Below are 24,442 nucleotides of genomic sequence, written 5' to 3'. Positions count from 1 at the left end.
CTAAAGATTTGATTGAATCAATCTATGTAGGAGGATAGATGACCACTCATATTGTAATGCATTACATTCAGACTGTTGAGAAAGTTTTGGGTTTATTATTGGTACTTTGAAAGAATCAATTCAAACAGCACACACATGTGTGTGTGCAATGACATCATTGCTGTCAACTCAGTCATCTTGCTGAACTACAGGGATGCTTCATTTAGTGAGAAGGGAGAGAACACATCAGTTATAATTCAATAACTATAGGATAAATATTTGTTATATTCTTTCATCTAGCCCTTTAAGATAATGTTCCTAGAATTATATGATGGTTTCAGCTAGTGGTTTTATAATCATCATAAATATAAAATTTGGGGACCTTCAAGATAGCAAATGAAATTTAGGGGAAAAGGATTTCAGGAACAGAATTACCTTATAATATAAAATGATGCCACTTCAGAGACTTTTTTTAAGCTCTATCTCCTTCTATCCTTCCTTCCTCTTTTCTTTCCTCCCCCTTCCCCCTCTTTCTCTCTTTTTAGCATGTCAAAGTAAATGATGGGGTTTAGTTATTTTTCATTCTGCCTAATTGGATAACAGTATCATACAAGAGAAGAAGTATTAAGTTAAATTGTATTTGTCACTTAACTTAATGCAGAGTAGCACTATGATGAGGGCACCATTGTCTGGGGGTGGAAGAACAGCATTGATTTGCCTACTATGAATTAAAGAAAGATTCAGTTATAAATGATAAGACTCCCATTTCTCATCATTAGCTTTTTTTTTTAACTTTTCATTTTGAAAGACATTTTTGACTTTAAAATAAAAATTTTTAGGAAAAATTTGATCATCAGAACATGATTCTCTTCACTTGGAAGACTTGGCATACCAGGAGTAGATTTTGGAAGACTCGTTGGTCTCTTAGAAGGATTCTCATTTGTTAAACATTAGGCTCCACTCTCAGTTGTACTGTTGCCTAGCCCTAGAGCCTTTGGTAAGTTGCTTACATCTCTGAACTGAAGTTTCATCATCTGGAAATACTTAACTCCAGATAGCTGTGATGAGGCTCTTTAGCACAGTGCTGGGCACATAATAAACTTTCAATCATAGTAATGGGAAATGATTATATTATTCGTGTGTGTGTGTGTGTGTGTGTGTGTGTGTGTGTGTGCGTGAGAGAGAGAGAGAGAGAGAGAGAGAGAGAGAGAGAGAAACACCTGATAAGAGTAACTTTGAGGAGGAAAAGTTTCTTTGGCTCACAATGTTAGATAATTCAGTCCCTGACAGACAGCTCCATTCCTTTGGGCCTGAGGTGAGGCAGAACATCATGGCGGGAGGGCCTAGTGGAGGAAGGCAGCTCACATCATGGAAGCTGTGAGTCAGAGGCCGGGATAGATATAGTCTCCAAGGCCACGCCCCCAGTGACCTATTTCCCCCAGCCATGACTCACGTGCCTACCATTACCACCCAGTAGTTCATTCAAATTGTTAATCCATCAAATGGATTAATTCTTTAAAGACATCAGAGCTCCTATAATCCAATTTTTTTCACCTCTAAACATTATTGCATTGCCTAACATGTGAGTTTTGGGGGGAGATTCCAAATTTTAACTACAACAACCATCAGTATGGAAATTGGAACTGCCAGAAAATCTACCATGAAACAAAATAATAAGAGCACAAATTCAATTGAGTTATTTTGTCTCTGACTTAGTTTATGTCAGTATAACATGGAAACATTTTAACATGCCAGGGATATTATGGCATCCTTTATTTAGTGGAACCTAGGCCACCAGGTTTGCTGAGTTTTGCATTTCTGGGCTAGATCACTGCATGCAAATCAAAAAGGACTGGTATTTTTTTTCCATGTGGAATCTAGAGAAAGAGCTTCAGATGGATGGTGAGACCATATGACACCTCAGCCACTTGGGGGAGAGTTTCTGAACCCCATGTTTCTGTGGACACATGTCTATTTGTCACTACTTCCTCTTGGCTTTCTGTTGTGGGGGCAGGATGCTTGCCAGCTAGGCTAATCGCTACAATTAGCAAAATTAAATGCCTTGTTATGTTTTTATACAATTCCACCCACAGTCCACAGTTTTACTTTGGCATGAGTAATGGTCCTGTTGAGACTGTCAATCTTGGACACACATAGAGAGTCTTTCCATGTGCCCATTTTTCAGGACAGCAGTTGGACAAAACATATGTCAACAGAGACCTCTGCAGTGACCTAATGCTGCCGTACAGGTGCCCAAGTGAGAAGAAGAGATGTCATCCAAATGTTTAGATCATTTCACAGCCTGGTATAAGGCAGATTGACTCCCCGAAATTGGAACTAGAGTAAAATGACCCATCCTTGGCCATTTGGAAATGATCAAGCACCAGGCAGAAGGAATGTTATGAGTCACAAGTTGGCAGGATTTTGATTATTTTCAAAAGTGACATTTGATTGCTAAGATAAAGGAATGTGAATTGATTTGCATCCATCCCTGAAGTTGTACGAATGATGACCTCAGTCTTGCTGTGCTGTCACCCTGTGCTTCGCTATCCTCTGAGCTATATTCTGAAAGACAGCCTGAGCTATTTTTACAAAGGCTTTAAGAAATTTTCCCTTAGAAACATAAAAAATGCAGGCATCTCGTCCAAGCTTTATATAGTAACTATAATGGCTAATGGCAAAGATGTGTTGAGAATGCAAGGGAGCATATATTTAGTCTAGAAAATGGTTCATTAGGGAAAAAAGTCTCTGTGTTCTTGTCTAAACATTGTGTCAGAACGTGTCTCCACTCAATGACATTTGGTTTGAAAGTAAGTGCGTAACCTTACACAATCCTGGTAAGGACATCAGAGGTTTCCTCTGCTCGGTTCAATATTTTCAGGGAAAGAAACTTTGAAAACACAAAACTATTCTATTCATCTGCTTCAAAGATGGGATCTTTAAGGAGTGAGAAAGTTCATTTAGGCAAAGAAGTGCTGAATTGTGAGTAGGTATTTCCAACCAAAGTTCACAAGTACATTACTGTCTTACAGGTATGCTTGATTTTGAAAAGGCAGCAGGAAAAAAGCTTCTTATCTAAAAGTTCATGTGTCAGTAGCATACCATTTTATATGCACTAAAGGGCAGTATATCCTTTATTTCTTAAAATAAAAAATTCAATAAAATAAAATAGAAAGTCAATGAGATTTCAATTATTCTCATTCACTTTTAATTGGTCAGCACTCTCGCTTCATTTATTTCTAGAGAAAAATAGATGCAGCATGTAGGAATTAAAATTAACCATAAATTCTTCATATTACTTTTATTTTCAGATTATCTTTGTATTTTATTTTTGCTAACACTTGAACATGATCTTGACTCAATAAGAGAATTTATTTCATTTGTTGTATTCATCATAAATGAATAGGAACTGAGTGTCTATAAAGTTATATTGTGAAACTAGATAACACACAGTTAAGTAGAAAAATGTGGAAGTGTGAAGAGGATTTAAAGGACATAGTCATTTTGGAGAATCACATTTGACTTGCATGGAAAAAAATTTATTTTTCTTTCATGCAAATACTTAAAAGTCTTGGCATGGCTAGGATATATAGAGTTTCATTTAAAAATGTTAATTTGAAAGTAAAAGACAAAGTTATAGTATTTTTCCTTTAGAAAATGTCATGATCCTATGCAAAAAAGGTGAATAATAAGAGAAACATCCTCTCAACGGATTTGAAGTGGACTTAGGTCCAGAAATCAGACTAGACGATAAAGAATCCCATTATTTTCATCTGTATGCTAACCATAGCTCATCCCTCTTGGATTATTCTTCAGTTACTCTCCAGCAAGGGTTTAATATCAGACTGAAAAATAATTAAAATTTAAACACAAAAATCAAACTTTGCTCCCTTGCACCTTGATGACATCTCTTTAAATCCCAATACTTTAAAAACTCCGTTATCTATGCCTCTAGAAACTAATAAAAGTTGTCTTATGGCAGTGGTGTGCTTTCTGAATCACAGAAGCAAGATTAAATCATGATTTACCTCTGGAGTAGTTTTTTGTTGTTGCTGTTCTTGTAATCTTCTGAAAAGTTGTAATTTATAACATGAAGGATGTATCATTTCCTTAGCAAGAATTCATTGTTAACCAAAACATCACAATCTTCAAGAATGTCCAATAACAACGTTTACAGTATTGGGGAAATCATTTAAAAATTCTAACTTCTCACACCCTCCTGACTGCCAATCTCACCTCCAAGATAAAGGACAGTACATTATCTCTTATTTACATAGTCCTTGTTTCAAATCTTAACATGGTAAGTGAGGGATCAAGTTGAGAAATAACTTAGAACTTACATGATAAGAAGAGTGAAGGGGCTGTCGTGTTTGTTTGCTTGACACTATTATACTGTCATCTGTTATAACTCGTGGAATCAAGGTATAGTTCAACTGAGAAATTCCGTTTCCACAGATCATCAGTTAAAAGTTGTCTTGGAACTAATGAAGCTAATAACTCATGATTCTGCACAAAGATGAAGGATTTGCCAAAAAATGATCTTTTTTCCGCCCCCTTCTACAATGGGGGTGGAATATTTTCACCATGTGCTGACAAGAAGAGGGTCCTCCCGGAGCTTTACCAGTGACGAAAAAATGATTAGCTTTGATGGTGTTTAGTGGAAGTCTTGCTTGGAGGATCAAGCCATGGAGTACTAGGAAATACGTCCACTGGTAAAAATTGTCTTATCTTTTAAAAAAATTGATTTGGGGCTTTGTACCAAAAGAAGTCCTAGGTTGAGCCCTCTGTCACTTCCTGTGGATGTCCTCATAGGGTCAGCAGTTTGTGGATGACACACTTACTACAGGCAGTGGCTCTAGAACTTGACCACTTTAAGGGAATAGGACAGTCCAAATAAGTAAATAATTACATTAATCTGACTTTTTAACCTTCTTTTTTAGTGACTTGAGTAAGCTTTAATCTCTCAGTTGGGTTAATATAAAACCAGGGAAAGAAGTTTAAGACATCTTCCACTGTGGTCAGGTTTATTCTAATGAATGGATGAAAATAATCATTTACATCTTTGATTTCCTGGGAAACATTGGCCAGTCTTGACAAGCCCTTTCTAGTTAGGCTGTTTCTCTCTTCACCTGATATTCTTATAGCACCCCTGGCCAGGTTCCTGGGGGCACCAACTTGCAGATCTTGCAAGAGACAAGTGTTTTCAATCTGCCGAGGCAGGCTGATGAATTTGTGGACCAGTTTCTGACATCCCAAGTGATTATGATGCTTAAAGTATTTTAAATAATTCCAGGTCTATAAAAAAAGTGATGATGCCTATATGTATACCCTATATATTTTTTTTTATTACAAAAATATTGAAATAATCCATGAGTTATTCCACTCTGCACCAACTATAAAAAAATACTATCAAAGTTTGACCGGCACTTTTAATGCAACGAAAAGCACCATGACTAAGGACACTGAGAACAGAAAGCAGGGAACGTTGACTTGCTGTACGGAGGTATTTAAAACCCAGAAGCTTGTGGTAAGAGTGCGACTTTACAGATGATTCAAATACAAATCCTAGCTGGATAGAGTGATAAGCCCTCAATCAGTTCCGAAGGGTTTCCTTATAGCATATTCACCGCATTGGTAGGCTCATACTTACTAAAATTGTCCCAAAGCCTCTAAAAGAGATATCACTTTGAGCTTGGATGGGAGGTGGGTAAGTCTGTACACAGTGGAGAACCTGTCCATTCTCTTTGTCTGCTTTCAGGGGCTCACATCACTTATTCTCAGTCACTGGGGCTTCCGTGTCAGTCCTGTGGTTGGACGGAGTTTGGCACTAGAAAGATGAGGCGTGGTGTCTTCTGGAATCACACCTGCCCACATGCATACAGCGAGCCACTCATTCTGTAACCAGAAACAGATGCGCTTGCAGCCCACTCCTCTCTGGAGGCTCTGCGCTTACATTCCAATGTGAGCTGCACATGCCTGGGAATCAGACTCTTTATTCTGTCTCTTTTCCCCCCCCACTTCCTATTGGTGTATGTGTTAAACTTTAGCAATTGAATACTGAAAGATGATTATCATTTAATTTACATCACGAAGTTATTGAGCTCCTTGGTCTTGTCGAAAGCCATACATGTGCTGCATAGGATTCCTGTCATAAAGATGTTCTCAACTGAAAATTTAAAATTAAAAAAAACAAATCCTGAAATGTGTATAAAATGAACCATTCCATCAACGCTAATACATGTGTAAACACACTTGAGTTTGCTGTCTATTGAGTAGGCTTTTTTTTTTTTCCACACATGATATTGGTTTTCAAATGAGAAAATGGTTTATGAATTCTTTTCTAAGCAGTACTAATTTTTTTTTTCTGAAGTCTTAAGGAATATATTCTCTCTCTTTGTTTTTATATTTCTGCAGGAATCAAAGCTTTGCATCGAGAAAATCACCTAAGCTATTTTGACAGAGGACTGGTGTGTGTGTGTGTGTGTGTGTGTGTGTGTGTTAGTGTGTATGACTGAATATATTTTTATGCAAAAATCAGTTAACTCCATTAAAACACCCTATTGATTGGAGGCAAACTCTTCCATAATAATAGTCCCCTCTGATGGATGGTGCTCCAAGACCGTGCAGGAGGAATTTGGTAGCCACAGTCATACTGAGCTGGTGTTGCTGTCCTTCAGGTGGAGAAAGAGACTCTGGTGCTGCTGGTTGGAAAAGAAGACCAACAGCAGGCGGTTAGCTGATGGAGGATCAAACCATCACAGGAGGACGGGGGCAGACTTAAGAACGCTGCAGCTTGTTGCCCCCTCCTGTAAGATGAAGTGTCACGATCGATCGCCACAGCCCTGCTGTCACCCCTTCATCCGGATGTTGCGGCTCCTGCAAGTTCTTGCGTTTTATAAAGTGGTCTCGTACTCCAACCGCTCCTGGATCAGGGCATCATCTTTATACTGCAGCCGAGGAGGAGACGGGGAACATTCAAAGGCTAAAATGGCCTTCCGGAGGCTTCGGTCCAACACGTGTCTCTCCCAGGCTGGGTACCTATTTCTGAACAGGTCAATTTTTATGACGGACTCTTCGATCCGCGGTGGGCGAGACGATGGGGTGGACGGGGCCGTCGGCCTCACCTGAAAGACAGGTACACAGCCATCCCGCTCTGCGAATTTCTGGTCGCGGTCGCTGGCCACGCTGCGGTTGTTGGAGATGGACCGGAGGGTGCTCGTGGCCACTTCGGGAGGCAGCGAGAAGGCGGCCACGGGGTCCTCACAAGCACAACTCGGTGACTGCCCGAAGCGGGGCCCGTTGGGGTGAAAGAAGGCATAGTACATCAGCATGAACACGACGCCCGTCAAGAAGCTGCTGAACACCACGCACAGCGCCGGGATGGCGAAGGCGTCGGCGATCTGCGGGGCCTTGTACAGGTACCAGAGCGCGCTCAGGGCGGTGTTTTCCACCAGGATCACGAAGTAGTAAACGAACAGCCGGCAGCGTGTCCTGCCTTCCTTGACGTTGAACCAGCTGAAGATGTAGATGATCCCCACCACCATGTCAAACACGATCTCCTCCCATTTGGTGATACAGAACTCCGTCTCACAGTGGACGATCCAGAAGGTCATGATGCACCAGTGGAGGACGATGAAGATCCCAAAGTAGAGCTGGAACACCGAGGCGAAGAGGGCGAAGGTGATGACCCTGGCCGCGATGGTGAAGAAGTGCCAGCAGAACTGGATGATGACCGCCATGTAGCTGATGGGCTTCTTGTCGTCCCGAGAGTCCCGCAGGGCCTTCTGGTAGGAGGCCAGAGCCCAAGCCAAGGACACCAGGGAGGCGGCTGCTGTGAAACCTACAAAGGCAAACAGGAAGACATTCTGTCAAAAGTGGGACGCAGGGATGCCCTGGGAGTCGAGTCACACCGGGGCTGGTGGCCCGGGACAGGCTCGGACCTCAGCAAAGGCTCTTGTTTTCTCTGGATTTTTAGTGGACTTCTCACTCAGGTGGGGATCCTTAACTATCCTCTCTAAGGCATCAACCCATATGGAGAAGGCTCCACACTCACGGGAATGCTACTCCCAACCAGTGTCTGGTGGGAGATGTAGAGAATGGGTAGTTTAACTTTCTGTGTATTTGGTGTAAATAGACCAGCAGGGGGTTTTGTGTAGTGGAAAAATAACCATGGGCTGGTGGAATGGGGTTGCTGTTCAACTTGTCCAGATATTACCACATGACCCTGGACAATCTTTGAAATGAGTATCCTCATTTTTTTTTTTTTTTTTTTGGTGGGGTGGGAGTGTACAAGAGATTGAACTCAGGGTCACTTATCCACTGAGCCACATCCCCAGCACTATGTTGTATTTTATTTAGAGACAGAGTCTCACTGAGTTGCTTAGCACCACCCCTTTTTATAAGTTCTGCTGAGGCTGGCTTTGAACTCACAATCCTCCGCCTCAGCCTTCTGAGCTGCTGGAATTACAGACACTGCGCTCAGCCGGATCCTCATTTACAAGGCAGGCCATCTCTGGGGCTCCCTGCCACTGTGGAGATTCCATGGCTGAAAGGTATATAGCATCACACTGAAGCTTGAGGGGCTACATGGTTTACCTTTCTGCTTCCAAGCAAGAATGAATGAATTTCATTCCCAAAAGAGAGTTCATTCTTTCTTTAGAATAAGGAAAGAAGTTCACATAATGAGCTTGACAGTGTTTCTTGTGCTGCCCAGCGTGCAGCTCATCCTCATGGCAATCGGATACTCAGGGTTCCCGCAGCTTCTATCTGTGCTGACTACCTTTCCCTTAAAAGAAGTATTCATTCACTGTCATTCATCTCTTAGTCTTTCATAAATTAAAGAATGTATTGAAATCATTTTTTCGCCATTCCTCTTATTTTATCAAGCCCATTTGGTTAGTAGATCTTCAAACTTTGGAATTAATTTTTATTGCCTTCTTATACTCTTATTCCATTTAACTGGGTCTCAAATTTCTGTCTATGATCCAGATATAGACAGATCTTACCTAAAAACATATCAGCTTCCCAGGGAGATCTCTTTTGGAGAATTCCACTTTGTCACTGGAGTTTGCAATTATTTTACTTAAGAAGATGTGCTGAGACTTGCTAAGGTTAAGAACGGTTTCAGGTATTATAAAATTAAACTGACTTTCCCCTCATGATCTATTATTAATCATAATCAGGCTGAATACTAGTTTTATTTCCCTCTTTAGAAATAATAGAAGGTGTGTGGATTTCCAGGAGCTTATGATGGAATCTGTACTTTTCTTTTTTAAAACAATGTTTATAGAAAAAGAGCTGTTGTCTACTATCCTTGAAAAATAAATTTTAAAAATACAATTCTTGTGGAAAGAGGCCATATTAATTGATAAAAATTCAAATCCAATGATCACATATTACCCAGTCTCCTTGATTAACACAAACTGCAAAAAAACAATTATTGCTGAAGAAAATGTTTTCCAAAATCCACTTCTCATACTTCCTTACAATAAATCTACTAGAATGTTTAGATGGGGATGTCAGGATCTTCATGTTTTTGATTTTTTATTTTTTTTCAGGGCAGCACAAAAATCTTTTATTCCTGTAAGTCACAGGAAGCTATCTATGGCGATATTTGTAGGTTAATTACAGACCAGTGGACAAAGGAGTTTATGATAATTCCGTTTCTGTGCAATAGAAAACAGCCATATCAATTTACAGTAAATTCTAAAGTGAAAAGAGAGGAGTGGAAGAATTTAAAACTGGATTAAGAAAGAGAAAGGATGGAGAAAAAAGGTGACAGAATAATGACTATGTGAATGATATTTATGATCGGTTCAGATCAAAGAATAAAAGGTTGTGCCATTTTAATTTCAATACCTTTGTATGGCATAGAAACTGCTCATACCTCACCCCTTATCTGGGTCCCTTGAAGACTTGTAGCTTCTTGAATAGACTTGTACTCAGTTTGCTTTTAACCTGGACACCCTACCTGTGCAGGGACACCCCTTGTGTTCTCACTGATGCACCTTCTGCAGGAAGTGCGGGCGCTTAGTGCCACCTTCAGGAAAGTGACTGCCTTGTTGGTCAGACTTTGTGCAAACCGAAGAGCAAGCACTCTTAATGGAAGATGTTACATAACGCTGTTTTCCAAAGCAGTTATAAAACAAATCACCACCACTACCACCACCAGTTTGAGCATCCCTAGTCCCAAAATTAAAAATCCTAAAAGCTCCAAAATCCAAAACATCTTTTTGGGCCCACATGACACTACAGAGGAAAATTAACACCTGACCTCATATAATGGGTCACAGTTAAAATACAGGTGCAATAAAGATAACATATAAAATTTGTATAAGGTGTATATGAAAGATGAATGAATTTTGTGTTTGACTTGGACCTCCTCTCCAAGATATCTCGTGTAAATGCAAGTATTTCAACCCCCCACCCCTTTAAACTTAAAAATCTGAAATACGGGGCTGAAGATATAGCTCAGTGGCAGAGCATTTGCCTAGCATGCATGAAGCCCCAGGTCCTATCTCCAGTTCTGAAAAATTAAAAAAAAAAAAAAAAAAAAAAAAGAAGAAGCCAATCCCATCAATCAACCAATTAATCAGTCTGAAACACTATTGTTTTCAAGCTTTTCAGATACTCCACCTGTCTAGATCTAATAGAAAAATTAGCCTCACTCAAATTTTCCTGTAACCTTTATCCCTTTTGCTTCATTGTCTTAAAAGAGTAATCCAGTCTGTGATTGACTCTCTGGGAACTGAAGATGATACACTGTCAGTAGAAAAGGGAACACTTTCTATCAGCTTCGCTTTTAATGAAAAGAGTCTATATACTAAAGAGGAATTCCATGTCCATTCTGTTCTGTTCACCCCTTTTAATGAGTTCTGTTTTTCAGCAATGATTAGCATTTCTCTTCTTCATTTGATTATAATTTTCTTTTCCTTCTTTTTAGCAATTCTTTTTTTTAATAAGACAAATACACATCTGAATAGAAATATGGGCCCATTTTAGAATTAAGTCCTTCAGCATTCCTTTTTTTCCAATCCACTTTTTTTTCTAAGCTACCTCCAGTATTCCGGTTTCATCAATTACAAATTACAATAGGTAAATTACAAATACAGTCCTGCCTTAGAATGCTTCAATCATTTGCTCTTTACACAGGTAACACCAGAGTGGTTATTTCCAGTGTCGAGATAGATTTGCTCTGCAAGGCACTGCCTTGTGATTGGAGTGGAGTTCTCTGGAACATCTGATGTATGGGGGTATAGAATGCTTCTTGAGCTAACAATGTTAAAGCTTAATATTTTAAGATTTTATTTAAAAATAATTTCAAACATATAGAAAAAAAACCTAAAAATAGTACATTGAATACCTATATAAATTTTGCCTAGATTATTAGTTGGTTTCATTTATTGTATTATTATGCTCTTTTCTCTCTCATTTGAGACAAAGATATATGACTGTTTACCCTAAGGTACATCAGTGCTTATTTACTATGAAAAAGCATATAAAACCACAGTAAAGTTATCAACTTCAGCCAATTTAGTATTTCTTTCTAATCCATCTTCAATATTTCAGTTTCATCAGTTGACCTTAACAATATCCATTCCAAATCTTTTTCTTTTTGGTACAGGATTAAGTCTAAGATAAGGTAATGTATTTAGCTGCCATATTGATTTAGTTTCCATACTGATTTAGTTTTCTTTAATCTGGAATGTTTTCATAGGCTTAGACTTTCTTTGCCTTTTCTGACATTGAATTTTTTCTTCCAGTACCACAGATTGAACCCAAAGGTACTCTTCCACTGAGCTAACTCCACAACCCTTTTTTATATTTTATTCTGAGACAGTGTCTTGCTAAGTTCCTCAGACTGGCATGACATTGAAATTTTTGAAGAGTATAGTACCTTAAAAAAAAAAAAAAAAAGATAATGTTCTTCATTTTGGGTTTGTCTGCTTTTGTTTAGATTCAAGGTATGCATCCCAGGCAGGAATATGTAAGTGACATTCAACAATACATTTTTGCTCACATCATTAAAATACTAAAATATAAAGATTCCCTCAGTGGTCCCAGGACATAAATAATGTGTCTCTTGGTATTGTCTTTCAAAATAATGAACAGCGAAGTTTTAAGATCAAACTGTGAAAACAGCTGGAGGGGACTCAAAGGGATTATATTATTTCTTAAAATGTTAAAGTAGATGGTAAGACCTCTGAGCTTACCTAGTGCAATGATTTCATTTTACCAAAAAAAAAAAAAAAATTGAGTCTTGCCTTTGAGAGATTAAGTGTTCTATCTTTTCTCCTTCCTGACTTCCTCTTGTTTCGGATGGAAATTGTCCTTAATCTACCCTGAAATTAAACCTCTTGCTTCCTTGACAGCAGATGCTCTGTGCTCCTGCCTTTGTCTGAATGCCATTCCCTGGTCGAGATCCTTCCCTACAAACATCTGACAAGTTACCCTTGTCCCAAGAAAACCATCTACTTGATTTTTTTTTTTCTCTTCTCCTTTATTTTAGATCTGTTTTCCCTCCAGTTCTTTGTTTCTTGTCTCCCCATTTTTTATCAGTTAGTTAGTCGTTGAATTCTTGGCATTGTTCGGGATGCAGCTCTGGATCCACTTGCTTTCAGGGTCTCTGAGTCATCCCACTCCCTCCCATTCCTTGACCCTCCAGCTCAGCAGGCAGTCAAGACCCACCCCAGGGCCACCAGCTTTTTTTCCAGCTCCCCTTCTGTGTGCCTGACTGCTGACTTGGAAAGTTACTTAGAAACAATCTGACTGGAGGTGACAATTTTTGCTTTCTCTGGAAAAGAGCACAATTCTTCCCTTTATCCTCCCTGTTGTTAGTGTAATGCCTTCTCAGAACTAGAGGGAACATGAATTTCCAGGTAGGCTGCCACAGTTCTAAGGACAAGGTTTTATGTGCAGCTTGATTGAAACACCATTGCAAAGCCACCCAAATCCACCAGTTCAGATGAATGCCATTTTCTAACTTTGCCTCTGTCACTGGATTGTGTCCGCCTAATCCAGGTGTCTTTGCTTTCTGACTGCACTGCAGCCCCGAAGATCAATCTGACTTTGGAAAACAACAGTTCAGTGGCCACATGTTGGGATGACAGTTTATGACATCATTTTGGACTGATTATAAAGACAGATATTCCTTTTCTTTGGGTAGGCATTGGTAAAGGATGTATTTTACCCTTGGAAATATTTTAATCCGAGAGTTTGGATTTTTAAACCTCTAGAGCTAGAGGAGGCTACTTCTAGCCTGTGTGATCTGTGCCTTTGAATTATTGAAGACACTGCTTAATAAGCCAGAGGCCAGTTTCTCAGAAGATATCTAAGAGTCTGGTCCATTTTGAATATATATTTAACAATAAGGGTTCTGGCTGTAACACTAGCTAGTTAACTAGTTAGCATTTCAAAGGGAACTGATGGTGATCAATATCATGAACAGCCAAGTTTTATGCTTCTTTTCTTTTGCTTCTTATGGATATACTTTCTTTTTAGGATGTCTGTCTTCATTCCCCGCCCCCTTCCTGTTTTCTCTTCCTTCTATATCTCCATCTCTCCACCCCCCCCCCTTTTGCTTCATTTCTACTATTTGTTTTCTTTATTTCCTGCTCCCATTAAACATCATTTGGAACTGAATAATTTAAAAAGAAATAGTCATTTTAATAAAACGAGGTTCGATGTAGCTGACATCAAAACTGCCCTTTTTAGACACCCCAAAATTCATACATTTGAAATTTGGTCTGTAGTGTGGTGGCATGCGTTGTTAGAAGTTTTGAGGTGTGGCCTGGTGGGGGGCGTAATTTGTGTAAGATCCTTGGAAACATGAAAATCTAAATATCCCTTTAATTTTGAAACTTCCAAACTGGCAAGGGGCAATTTCCAGCTTCCAAATGCAATTTTGTTTTTTTCTGTGGCTATGTTTCCACAATCAGGTATTCCATCCTTTTCCTTCATCGTTCTTATCACAGTTTTTGATTATGTTTGATTTTGTGTTGTTTAATTATTGTGTTTCTCACTAGTTGGGGCCTTTAGGCAAGATTAAATCACTGTCTTGTTTTTTTTTTTTTTCCCTTAATGTATTGTGCAATGCTCAAAGATGAAAGAAGGAAGGAAGAAAGGGAGGGAGGAAAAGAAATAAGAATGTTCTGTGTATAGAGCCAGAACCAGAAAAAGAGAAATAAGAGGTTGAAAAGATCTGCACAATTCTTCATTCTTCCCCTATTCTGCTTCTTTGCAATTTCAGTTTGAACTGCAAATGCCAAAACACTGGGAAATAAAATCTGTAGTCCTGCTGTGTTGTGGTCTGGGTGTAAACTACAATTCCTGGAAATCTCCAGAGAATGCTTCATAGGATTTATAGCCTAATTCCCTAGATGTAAGAGGTTCGGGGAATTGAACCAAGTGCTCTAATTCTTCGATTTTCTACAAAGAGAATGAACCTGTCTCTTTCCTTCTCCCAGGGGAGGGCATAACCTTTCTCCTTCAACAGGCCAAAGGGAAACACCTGGCCACTAGCCTGTTTCACAAGACTGCAGCTGGTGGTAAGAAAGGGTTCTTGTCTTTAACTTAAAAGTGTCCAATTATGAAAAAGTTCAAGCATACGCAAAAGCAGAGAGAATGATACAACGAGTGTACCCTTCACGCAGAACCAGCTACTGGGCTCTGATTGAGTTCTGAATGGCTCCTTTCTCTTTTCTGACAGACAAAATGGCTGAGTTTAGGGCTGTGTCACTGTCCAGTCCCAGGGCAGCATCAACTTGTTGATGGCTGGGGGTCTATGGGGACATCTTGGAAAGACCCAGCTGGTAGCTCTCAGGGTCCTTCTGCTCTGCCCTACTTATCTTGTGCTGTGTCTCTGAGTTTCAGCCACTCTGTTATCTTTTCTTTTCTCTGATGCCAAGTTCACCCATAAAAGCAGTGTTCTGGTTCCGAGCCAGGAAGTGCTGGGCTCCCCCCGCCCCCCCGTTGGAAAGTTGCTTTCTTTGGGTAATTTCTGCCCATCCCTCTATTTTCTGGCATAAGCGTCATTCATTTCTTCAGGGAAGCTTTGCCCAGCCTCTAGCCTAGATTCAGTCCCTGGCATAGGTGATCATGACATCTTGCTTTTGTTCTTGTCCTAGCTACACCTCTGTGTGGGTATGGATGGACATGTCTCCCCCTGAAAGGGCAGGGCATGCTCCTCAGGCTCACCAGCACCTGTCAATCACTCTGTTTGTGTATCAATTTCTTGAATTAGTAGTATCAGTTTCTCGAATTAACTGCTCTTTATTTCCACTACCTGTAGCCCTTCTCAGCTTATTTCTTCACCCTTTCTGTTGATTTTAACATTTTGGGAAGAAATGTTAAAATTGGTAAAATGTTAAATTTGGTAAAACTGAGTCTTAGGTGAAATAATCTCACAAAGGTTGAGGTGATCATTTAAACACATATAGTCTCAATCACACACACTGTAATTTTTCTCTCTAAAGGCACAATCCCTAAACAAATAAGCTGACTAACTAGGAAACAAAAATACAGTATTGGTTTCTTGGAGTCAAGACATGTAATAGTTTCCTTAGTGCATCTGAGGCTCATGATCACAGATGGATGAAGAAAGAATAAGGATTTGTTGGGCCCTTGCTTTGGGTACAGTGATCTGATTGGCACCCACATCCTTTTTCCAGTTTAAATCTTATTACAACTTTTTGAGGCAAGTGTGTTTTTGTTTTTGTCATAAATAAGAAAACAGAGAACAAAATCTCCTAAAGTTAATGAGGAAGACAAGCATCAAAATTCCCAGATTCCCCAAGTCTGTCACAACCACACAGATTCATATGGTAATTCTAACTCCTGGGGTGGGGACCCAGACAACTGCAGTGAGTTCTAAACTCTCCCACAGTCCAGACTCATGGGGTAGGTACCACCATGATACCATGATAAACTGAGGTCCTTTAACTAGCAATACCTCTACAGGGCTCTGAGGCTCCCAAAACCACGAGTCTCTCTGGGCCCACAGCAACCACATTTGTACTAAGCCAAAGGTTTGGGTTTTTTTTTTTTTCACCAAATGGATAAAAGCACAAGCTCCTGGGAGGAAAGTCATGCTTTTATCCTCTTCATGTTTTCTGATCTATTAAAAAAAGCTTTCCAGTCTTCCTGGATTTTCTTGTGAGGAAAAATATTACCAATTTGATTGAAGAGAAGCAGGCCACTCAATGAATATTCAGAAAGAGAGTTTGTGTTTTCGTTACAAATAGAAAAGCAGTAGATCCGCATGCCTGGAATCATATTGACTTATTTGAAACAAGGTAATAATTGAAAAAAAAAAGAAAAATGAAGCCTTGCGTGCTGTGATCCTTGCTGGGTGAGACAAAGGTTCAGAACATAATATGATTCAGCAGGTCCAAGACTTTCTCAGTCTTCTCACACTAAAGTCATTTAATCTCTGTTTTAAACCTTGTAATAGTTCTGATTAAAAAACATTTAAATGCTTTAATATGTTTAGCTTCACTGGGGATGTGCATTCTTTTCATAATCCATTTTGAAGATTTCGACTTCTTTGCAAGGCAAATTGTAAGCCTGCTAAGGAGGTGATAAGGGAATTTCACTAGGTTAAATTTTTGGTGTTTTGATGTGACAGGAGTTGTAGAAACTTGTGGAGGGAAGCTAAGTGTCTGTCTTTTTACATGTGAAAAGTCACTTCCTTCTGATGGAAAAATATTCAAAGATACCCTCATGTAGCTCCATCTCAGTTTTTTTCCCCCTCTCAATTTGAGCTCTTTATTACAATCTTATAAAAAGACCGACATTTTACGTGGGATTTCAAAATCGTTTAAATAATACTTTCTCTAAGAAAATAATTTTTGTGAGCAGAGGGCCAGAAGTCACCACTCTCTGTATGGTTCTATATAGCATGTGGTTAAATTTACATAAAAAATAAAATGGTAAGATCAATTATTAGTGGAGAGACATAAAATAAGTAAACTGAGATGTCCAATAAAATTAGTGATTCTTTTAGAGTAAGTTAAGTTTCCATTTCATTAAAAAAATAACCCACTACATTTATTTTTCCTTTCAAATTTTATCATGTAGGTGGGAGAGGGTGAAGTGGAATGAAATTCAGACAGAGAGGAAAACAAGATGGAGCAGAGGGGCTGGGGATGTGGCTCATGTGGTAACGCGCTTGCCTGGCATGCATGGGGCGCTGGGTTCAATCCTCAGCACCACATAAAAATAAAGATGTTGTGTCCGCCGAAAACTGAAAAATAAATATTAAAAAATTTTCTCTCTCTCCTCTCTCTCTCTCTCTCTTAAAAAAAAAGATGGAACAGAAAGGAAAACCATCTGTGTCCTCCTCTCATCTGAAAAAAGGGATGTGTAACGAAGGTTAAAACAATAATTTAAAGACCCCACCATGTATGAAATGTTGCTGCAGAGCTGATTTTTACACATTGATGATCTTACTTATTTTTACAGCTTTGCTTTCTTAATGTTAAGTATTTTGCCCTTTTTATAGATGGTAAAACTGAGTCTTAGATGAAATAATTTTACCCCACCCTTTTTCTGTTTAGGGCCAGATAAATATTTTGGGCTTTGTGGGCCATGTAGATTTCTGTTTGACTTTGCCATTGTAGTGGGAAAAAAAAAAAAAAAAAAAAGTAGACACAGATACACTTAGATTAAAAAAAAAAAAAAAAAAAAAAGCAAGAGACATTGGGCTGTATTTGACCCATGGGCCTTAGTTTTTAGTCCATCTAACATATCCACGTAAACTGTGGTAACATTTTTAACTGAAAACAGATGATCCCAAGTGCAAAAATGCACCTGCATTTTTCTGACTTCAAATTCCTTACGTTTTTCCCTACGTGCTTTGAAACATTTGGGGCCAACTGCAAAATGTGGTAACTCTAGGTAAAGGTTTGTTAGGTGGTTGTACAGTATGGTTTTAGGTGGCATCTGTCAGCCTCGAAACTGAGAGGCACTGTGACCAGCCAACCAACCAACCAACCAAACCACCTCCTGGTGTCAGTATATCCCATGCACAGCATGGAGTTTTGGCCTCAGTAAACCTCTTGAAGATGTAAACTCTTTACATCTCAAGGCATCTAGGAACACAAATGCACTCCTCTATAATTTTCTTGATTATTTTCAGAGAAGCAGGTAGACATTTACAAAGTGAAAGGACAGGATGGCCTGTGGGTTCTGCCTGGTCCCCTGCCTACTTTATTCTGCTCTTTGTTTGCAAAAGGCCAGCTCCTCCATCCAGCCTGGCCCCTCATCATGCCCACACAAGCAACTGAGATAGGATCTTTTATTCCTCCCTTCCGTATGTTCCCAGGGTGCCTTTGTAGTCTGCCATGTATGTGAATGTGTAGGCTCACATGTCACAAATCATCCAGAAGCATCACCAGTACTGACAGTTACTGGCCTATTTAGAGGAATCCGAAATGTGGTGTCTTCCTGGAAGAGTGACAGTCTTGTCCGTTATAATCAATGTTAATTCTTATTGGAAGGACTGTCTAGTCACCCACATTCAAAATTATTCATATTCAGAGGACTTGGCAGGGGACCCAGGAGATGGAAAATGGAAACACTAACCCTGCCTTACAAACTGGGTCCAGGGAACATAAAACTAGGGAGGGCGAGGCGAGTTTGGGGTAGTGGCACAGGGCTAGTGGCAGGGCTGGCTTGGGATATTAATGATGACAAAGGTGGCATAAATATTAGTGCTTATGGACATTGAAAACCAAGCTCTTTTCTCATAGGAGAGTTAGGAGTCTGCTTAAATGCAATTCTGCCTAGAAAGCAAGAATGTATGTGATGGGAGAATTTCCATAGGAAGGATCATGGAAAGAACCTTCCTAGGGTGGCGTACATTCATTGTCTTCCAACTTTGACCACCCAGCAGGCTAGGACTCCGATCCTCCCTGCCTTCTCTCCTTCCCTCCCTCAATTCTTTCCTCTTACAAACGTTTATTGAACATCTACTAAGTTTCAGGCACTGAGGACACAAATATAGTTCTTTAGAGAAACTGGAGACAGTGTGAGACACAGACATATATTTGCAACAAAGCTATTTACAACAGGGGGAATAGAATGTAGACAGCAACCTGTGTGCTGAGGCTCAGTCCAAGGAGGAAAGGAGGCTCAAGAAGAGAAAATGACAGTCAAGTTTACAGGTGTGTCTGAAGCTGGAGTAGGTGTGTTTGAGGAGGTGTGGAGGAGAGCTAGCCAGAGGAGACAGGAGTCTGTGGTCAAGAGAGGCCAGGTCCTGAGATTTGGGGCTCATTCTGGAGGCAGTGATATGTCCAGTAGCCACTGGCAAGGTGCATGGGATCCCTAAGTTTGCAGGAGAGAGAAACACTGTGGGCAGAGGCTGGAGGCTTAGCAGTACCTCTGAGGAGACCACAGCGAGGGTGGGGGAGATAAATATAGCAGAATTGCATAGGATTGAGAACTCAGACCCACTAGCTATGTGTCCCTGGAGAGTCACTTGATTCTACCCAGGTTTTAGTGAGAATTAGCACTACTGTGTGTAAGAGTACACACAGTGCCAACTTATGATGGCTCCACATAATTTTTCAACTTTAGGGGGGTGAAAACAAAGTAGAAACTGTGCTTAGAGCTGGGCATAGTGATGCATGCCTGCAATCCCAGTGATTTAGGAGGCTAAGGCAGGAGAATCATAAATTCAAGGCCAGCCCCAGCAATATAGGCCCTACATAACTCTGCGAGAAGATATCTCAAAAAAAAAAAAAAAAAAAGGGCTAGAAATGTGGTTCAGTGGCTAAATACTTCTGGGTTCCATGCCCCACACCAAAAAACAAAACAAAGAAAACTTGCTTGGAATTTTGAATCTGCATCTTTTCCTGGGCTAGCAATGCAGTCTAATCTCTCCTGATGGGACAGTGACAAGGAATCATACACAGCTCCCAGTCAGCCATGTGACCACAATGAGAAACCACGGATGACTACAGTTATCTGTGTTGCTAAGCTAGGATGTTTTGTAGTTTAGGTGAATTAGATGCATTTTCCACTTACGGTATTTTCAATTTATGTTGGATTTATCAGGATAACCGCCCTTCTGTTCATGCTCTTTGTGAACAGAAAACTTTATCAATATAACAGGTCATTCCAAATCCTAGCTTTGCTCTTCATTGTGCCCACATTTGTCTCCTCCTCTCAGATTCACTTCTCTGTTTCCAACTTGGAGGAACTTGGCTTTAACAGGAGAATATGACAGTGAAATAATTAAATCAGAGGTGCAATTGACAGGGTAAAAAAAATGCCTTTTTTTCTTCTCAAGAGATAAAAAAAGTAATTATTATTTTGAGAGGATCACAATTAAAAATAATTTAAAATTAGAAAAAAATTCATGGCATTACTTATCTACACCAAGTGTGTATTTTATTTTATTGACATGAAAGACCTACACAAGAAAGGCCAAGGAATTACAAGGACACGTGAGGTATAAATTGTCCCTGGGTTTGTAGGGAAATATGAGACAGGTGCAAGTTTTGGCAACCCTGTTTTGGGAAAGCCCAGGTGATAGGAATAGTTGTCCTCAGGATTATTCTAAATTGTATATAAGAAAGAAGGGTGTCTTGAGGTGATAGTCTCTGTCGAACCTCAGTAGGGCTTATAACACAGGGCTCATACCTGGGGTCCTTCCTAAATCTGGAGAAGGAAGGAAAGCAGGAAAAGCGGGCTAGTTGGAGAAAGACAGCCAAGGGGAAACAATGGCCACCCCCAACTGTTCTTAGACCCCTGGATACTAATGGACACTTCCTTTGTTCTTGATTGCTTATTTTTTTTCTAGCTATGTTCCTCCATCAACTTCTGACAGAAATCTAAAATTTCTTTAAAAATACCTTGCCTTTTACCAGATGGAGTTTCCTGAAGGATCTCAAATGTACAATGGTTTCCCTGGTCTGTAGAGTTCAAGAGCAGGAAGGGGCCTTTGTGTGTGTGTGTGTGGGGGGGGGCGTTGGAGTTTGGAACCTTGGCTTCTGCCCTATTTTCTAGTGTCCTGCTCTCTAGTTGCCTCATTTTTTTTTTTTTTTTTTTTTTTTAACTCTGTCAATAAAAAGAGCGTGGCTTGCTGCTGGGACCATTGAATAATGCAGCAATAAATTGTGCTTTCAAGCCCAGACATGCCTTTCCAGGTGATTTACAAAAAAAAAAAAAAAAAAAAAAATGACGCAATACCCCAAGGACACGGATTTGTAGCATGGTCTGTTCTTAACGGTTGGACTGTCTCAGAGAACGCCAACTCTGCGAGGACCCCACGGGTTCAAAAATGGCTCAGCTTTCTCAGTCACCCCCATTTTTTTCCTAGTGGCGCGGGACCTACACACCTGCGCACTTTCTCCTCCAGCTCTTTGGAGCGGGCGTGCTCACCAGGCCTTCCCCTGTGCATGCTGATTTGGGCTATGCTTCAGTGCTCCTGAGAAAGATGATTTTTTTTTTTTTTTTCCTGGAGAGGAAAGGCTATCAGAGCATCCTATGTTTGGATGCTCTTTTTTTTCCGGGAGCAGCAATATGATCAGAACTGACACTGGTCATGATTTAGGATCAGAAACGGGTGCCAGTGAGGCTGCATCACCACCCTGCTGTCTTTGGGGGCCCCTCTCCATTTTCACCTGTCTCTCCCCTAATCTGGGACCCCCGTTAGGCACAGATTTTTTGCCTGTCCTCTCGGTCTGCACCTTCAGGGCTGGTCACCCCATTGCGTTTTGGCTTTGTGGTTAATATGGATTGTCTACCATAGAAAACTCCTCAAGACTTTCACCTGCAGGAAGCCCTCAAGGACCCCTGTTTATTGCCCTACAGGATAAAAGACACACTGAAGCCTTCCGGAGTCTCCACTTCTAACCTCGCCTGGAGAGAGCACCCTCCTCACTGTTCCTGGACCCCCAGCTTCCTTTCCTCCCCTCCACCTTGCAGATTCCTGTGCATCCAGGGCTCCAGCTCACAACCTCCTGATCCCACCCAGCCTCCCAGGGCTGCTCCTTGTCCCAAGAGGCCAATCTACCAGCTGCATGTGGGTGCTTGGATGTAAATAGATTAGAATCAACTCCCAGGGGAACTGTGCTAGGAGTGGGGGAGAGGGATGCTGTGGAAGTGCTTTATAAACTTTTTAAAACTTTAAAGATATTAGGTATTGTCTCCATTGTTTGAAAAATAAAACCCAAAGGAAAGAACCTCACAGTGTGGGTCACTAAAGAACATTGATTTTTTTTTTTTTTTTTTTTTTTTTAAGAAAACTCGGTGTGAGAGATGTCATCCTTTAAAGGTTTTGTCCCCAGGTCGGTGGTTTTGGGAAGTGATGGAAATTTTTCCAGGTAGAGACTAGTGGAAGGTCTTCAGGTCTTTTGAGGCTGTGCTCCTAAAGAGCTAGTAAGTCCCCAGCCCTTGCTTCTTCACTTTCTGGGCATAATAAGGTGAGGGGTCTTACTCTGCAACACTTAGAGGTGCAAATCATTGGGGACAATCAAGCATGGACTGGAGCTTCCAAAACTGTGAGGTGAAATAAACCTTTTATCTTCACAAGTTCATTACTCAGATATTTTGGTATAGGGAAGCCAAAACATTCCCTGTATACGACTATGGCAAGATTCTTCCTCGTACATACTTCTAAGAAGAGAGGGAGGCATATTTAGCTGATCTATTTTGACATATTGCTGTATTTTTTTTAAGAGCGAGGGGAGAGAGAGAGAGAGAGAGAGAGAGAGAGAGAGAGAGAGAATTTTAATATTTATTTTTTAGTTATCAGCATACACAACATCTTTCTTTGTATGTGGTGCTGAGGATCAAACCCGCGCCGCATGCATGCCAGGCGAGCGCGCCACCGCTTGAGCCACATCCCCAGCCCTTGCTGTATTTTTTTATACAATGAATTTTCCTTTGGGAAGATTCATTGTGACTTAAATCACTGCGAATTTGGGATGATTATAGAGATTTGTGGACAGACTTGATAAAAGAAAAAAAAAACTGAATGAAAAAAGAAAGAAAAAGGAAGTAAAGAAATTTAACTCAATTTAGGAATTATTCCTGGATGTCTGAAATCATAATTAAGTTTTGCCTCTGAGAAGCTAGTCTTTTTAAACATCATGGGAGGTGGCTACAAAGATCACAATAGCCAAGGAGAACATTTTGTCAGGTGGTGCAGTGTCTACTGAAAGTCCCACGTACTTGTTCAGAATTGTGCAAAATCTCTTTAACACTGGTAGAGGACAGACCATGCTCCCAACACTGTGCTACATGACTAAAAGATGATGACGAAGCAAAGTAAAAATGTCCCAATCTGTATGTTACATATATTATTTTGACATGTGTGTTAATATGCTAAACAATATAAATAATATAGAAATGTGATATATCCATCTCCACCCCCAAACTTTTTTTTTAAGTTGGTTTTAGAACCACCTCAAAATTGGTTTAATACATCTATGTCTTGTCCTAGGGAATCTCCAGCTCAGCTCAGTGCACCATTAGTGACCCTGGGAAATCAACAGCCATTACCAACTTGATTTTCACACTGCTATTGTGATTCTTTTCATATTCTTTCACACTCAATCAACAAACACTGAGTGCATACCTTGGGTCTGCCTGTGGGCCGGGCTCTGGGAATGATCAGAGAGGTCCTCTTTCTTCACCTGTCTAGATCCTTTTTGTTCTCTGTGCTGTGTCTGGGCATGGACCTTTATCATGTATCCTGGTCATGTATCCTCCATTATGAGCCCCAGACTGACTACTGGATGATGTCTGATGAGCCATCTCCTCTGGGAAACCATTCTACCCTCTTCCTGTTGGTGACCAGAAGCTCCTCCACTGTATTCCCCCCTTACCACTTCAGGTGTGTACCTTGATTTTAATTTTCAAACTATTTATCAGCCTGCCCTCCCTCCCTCCATTTTCCTTCCTTCCTTCCTTCCTTCCTTCCTTCCTTCCTTCCTTCCTTCCTTCCTTTCTTCCTTCCTTCCAGGGATTGAACCCTGGGGTGCTTAACCACTGAGCCACATCCCAACCTTTTTTCTTTTTTATTTTGAGACAGGGTCTCACTAAGTTGCTGAGGCTGGCTTTGAACTTGCCATCCTCCTGCCTCAACCTCCCGAGTGGCTGGGATTACAGGTGTGCACCACTTCTCCTGGCTATCAGCCTTTCTTTTGTATGAAATTCATGAGGGTAGGGACTAACTTTTATTCATTGCTATACTCCCAGTGAGTCAGAAAATGCCTAGCACATTTGATAATTGCTTAATAAATTGCATTGGATTGAATTGAGTAGAATTTGGAGATGTCCTAAATTGAAGTATTACTTGGGTGCCATTCTTGCCTATAATAAACACACAAATGACCTGGATCTGGGGCTGTTTATTAGTGTCTTCGGGGGCTGCACTAACCCCTTGGGGAGTGACTGTATAAAACACAAATCATCAAGAATCCAATGTGCATTTGTTCCCTGAGCAAGACATGTT

The 24,442-nt window shown here is 40.3% G+C and overlaps 1 protein-coding gene across 1 annotated transcript in view; it reads right to left on the bottom strand.

Annotated features, from left to right (window-relative positions):
- Positions 1 to 6,872: 6,872 nt before the first annotated feature.
- The window catches only part of Xkr4 (XK related 4), a 401,520-nt gene continuing 383,950 nt past the window's right edge, over positions 6,873 to 24,442 (bottom strand). Inside the window, exon 3 of the mRNA XM_076836432.1 lies at positions 6,873 to 7,819. Within this exon, the coding sequence (XP_076692547.1) occupies positions 6,873 to 7,819 (947 nt within the window). The remainder of the gene's footprint in view (positions 7,820 to 24,442) is intronic.

The sequence above is a fragment of the Callospermophilus lateralis genome, chromosome 16 (assembly GCF_048772815.1).
Source record: "Callospermophilus lateralis isolate mCalLat2 chromosome 16, mCalLat2.hap1, whole genome shotgun sequence".
NCBI classification, from domain to species: domain Eukaryota; kingdom Metazoa; phylum Chordata; class Mammalia; order Rodentia; family Sciuridae; genus Callospermophilus; species Callospermophilus lateralis.
The sequence above is the reverse complement of the archived record's forward strand: the minus strand, read 5'-3'. Positions and strand labels throughout refer to the sequence as shown.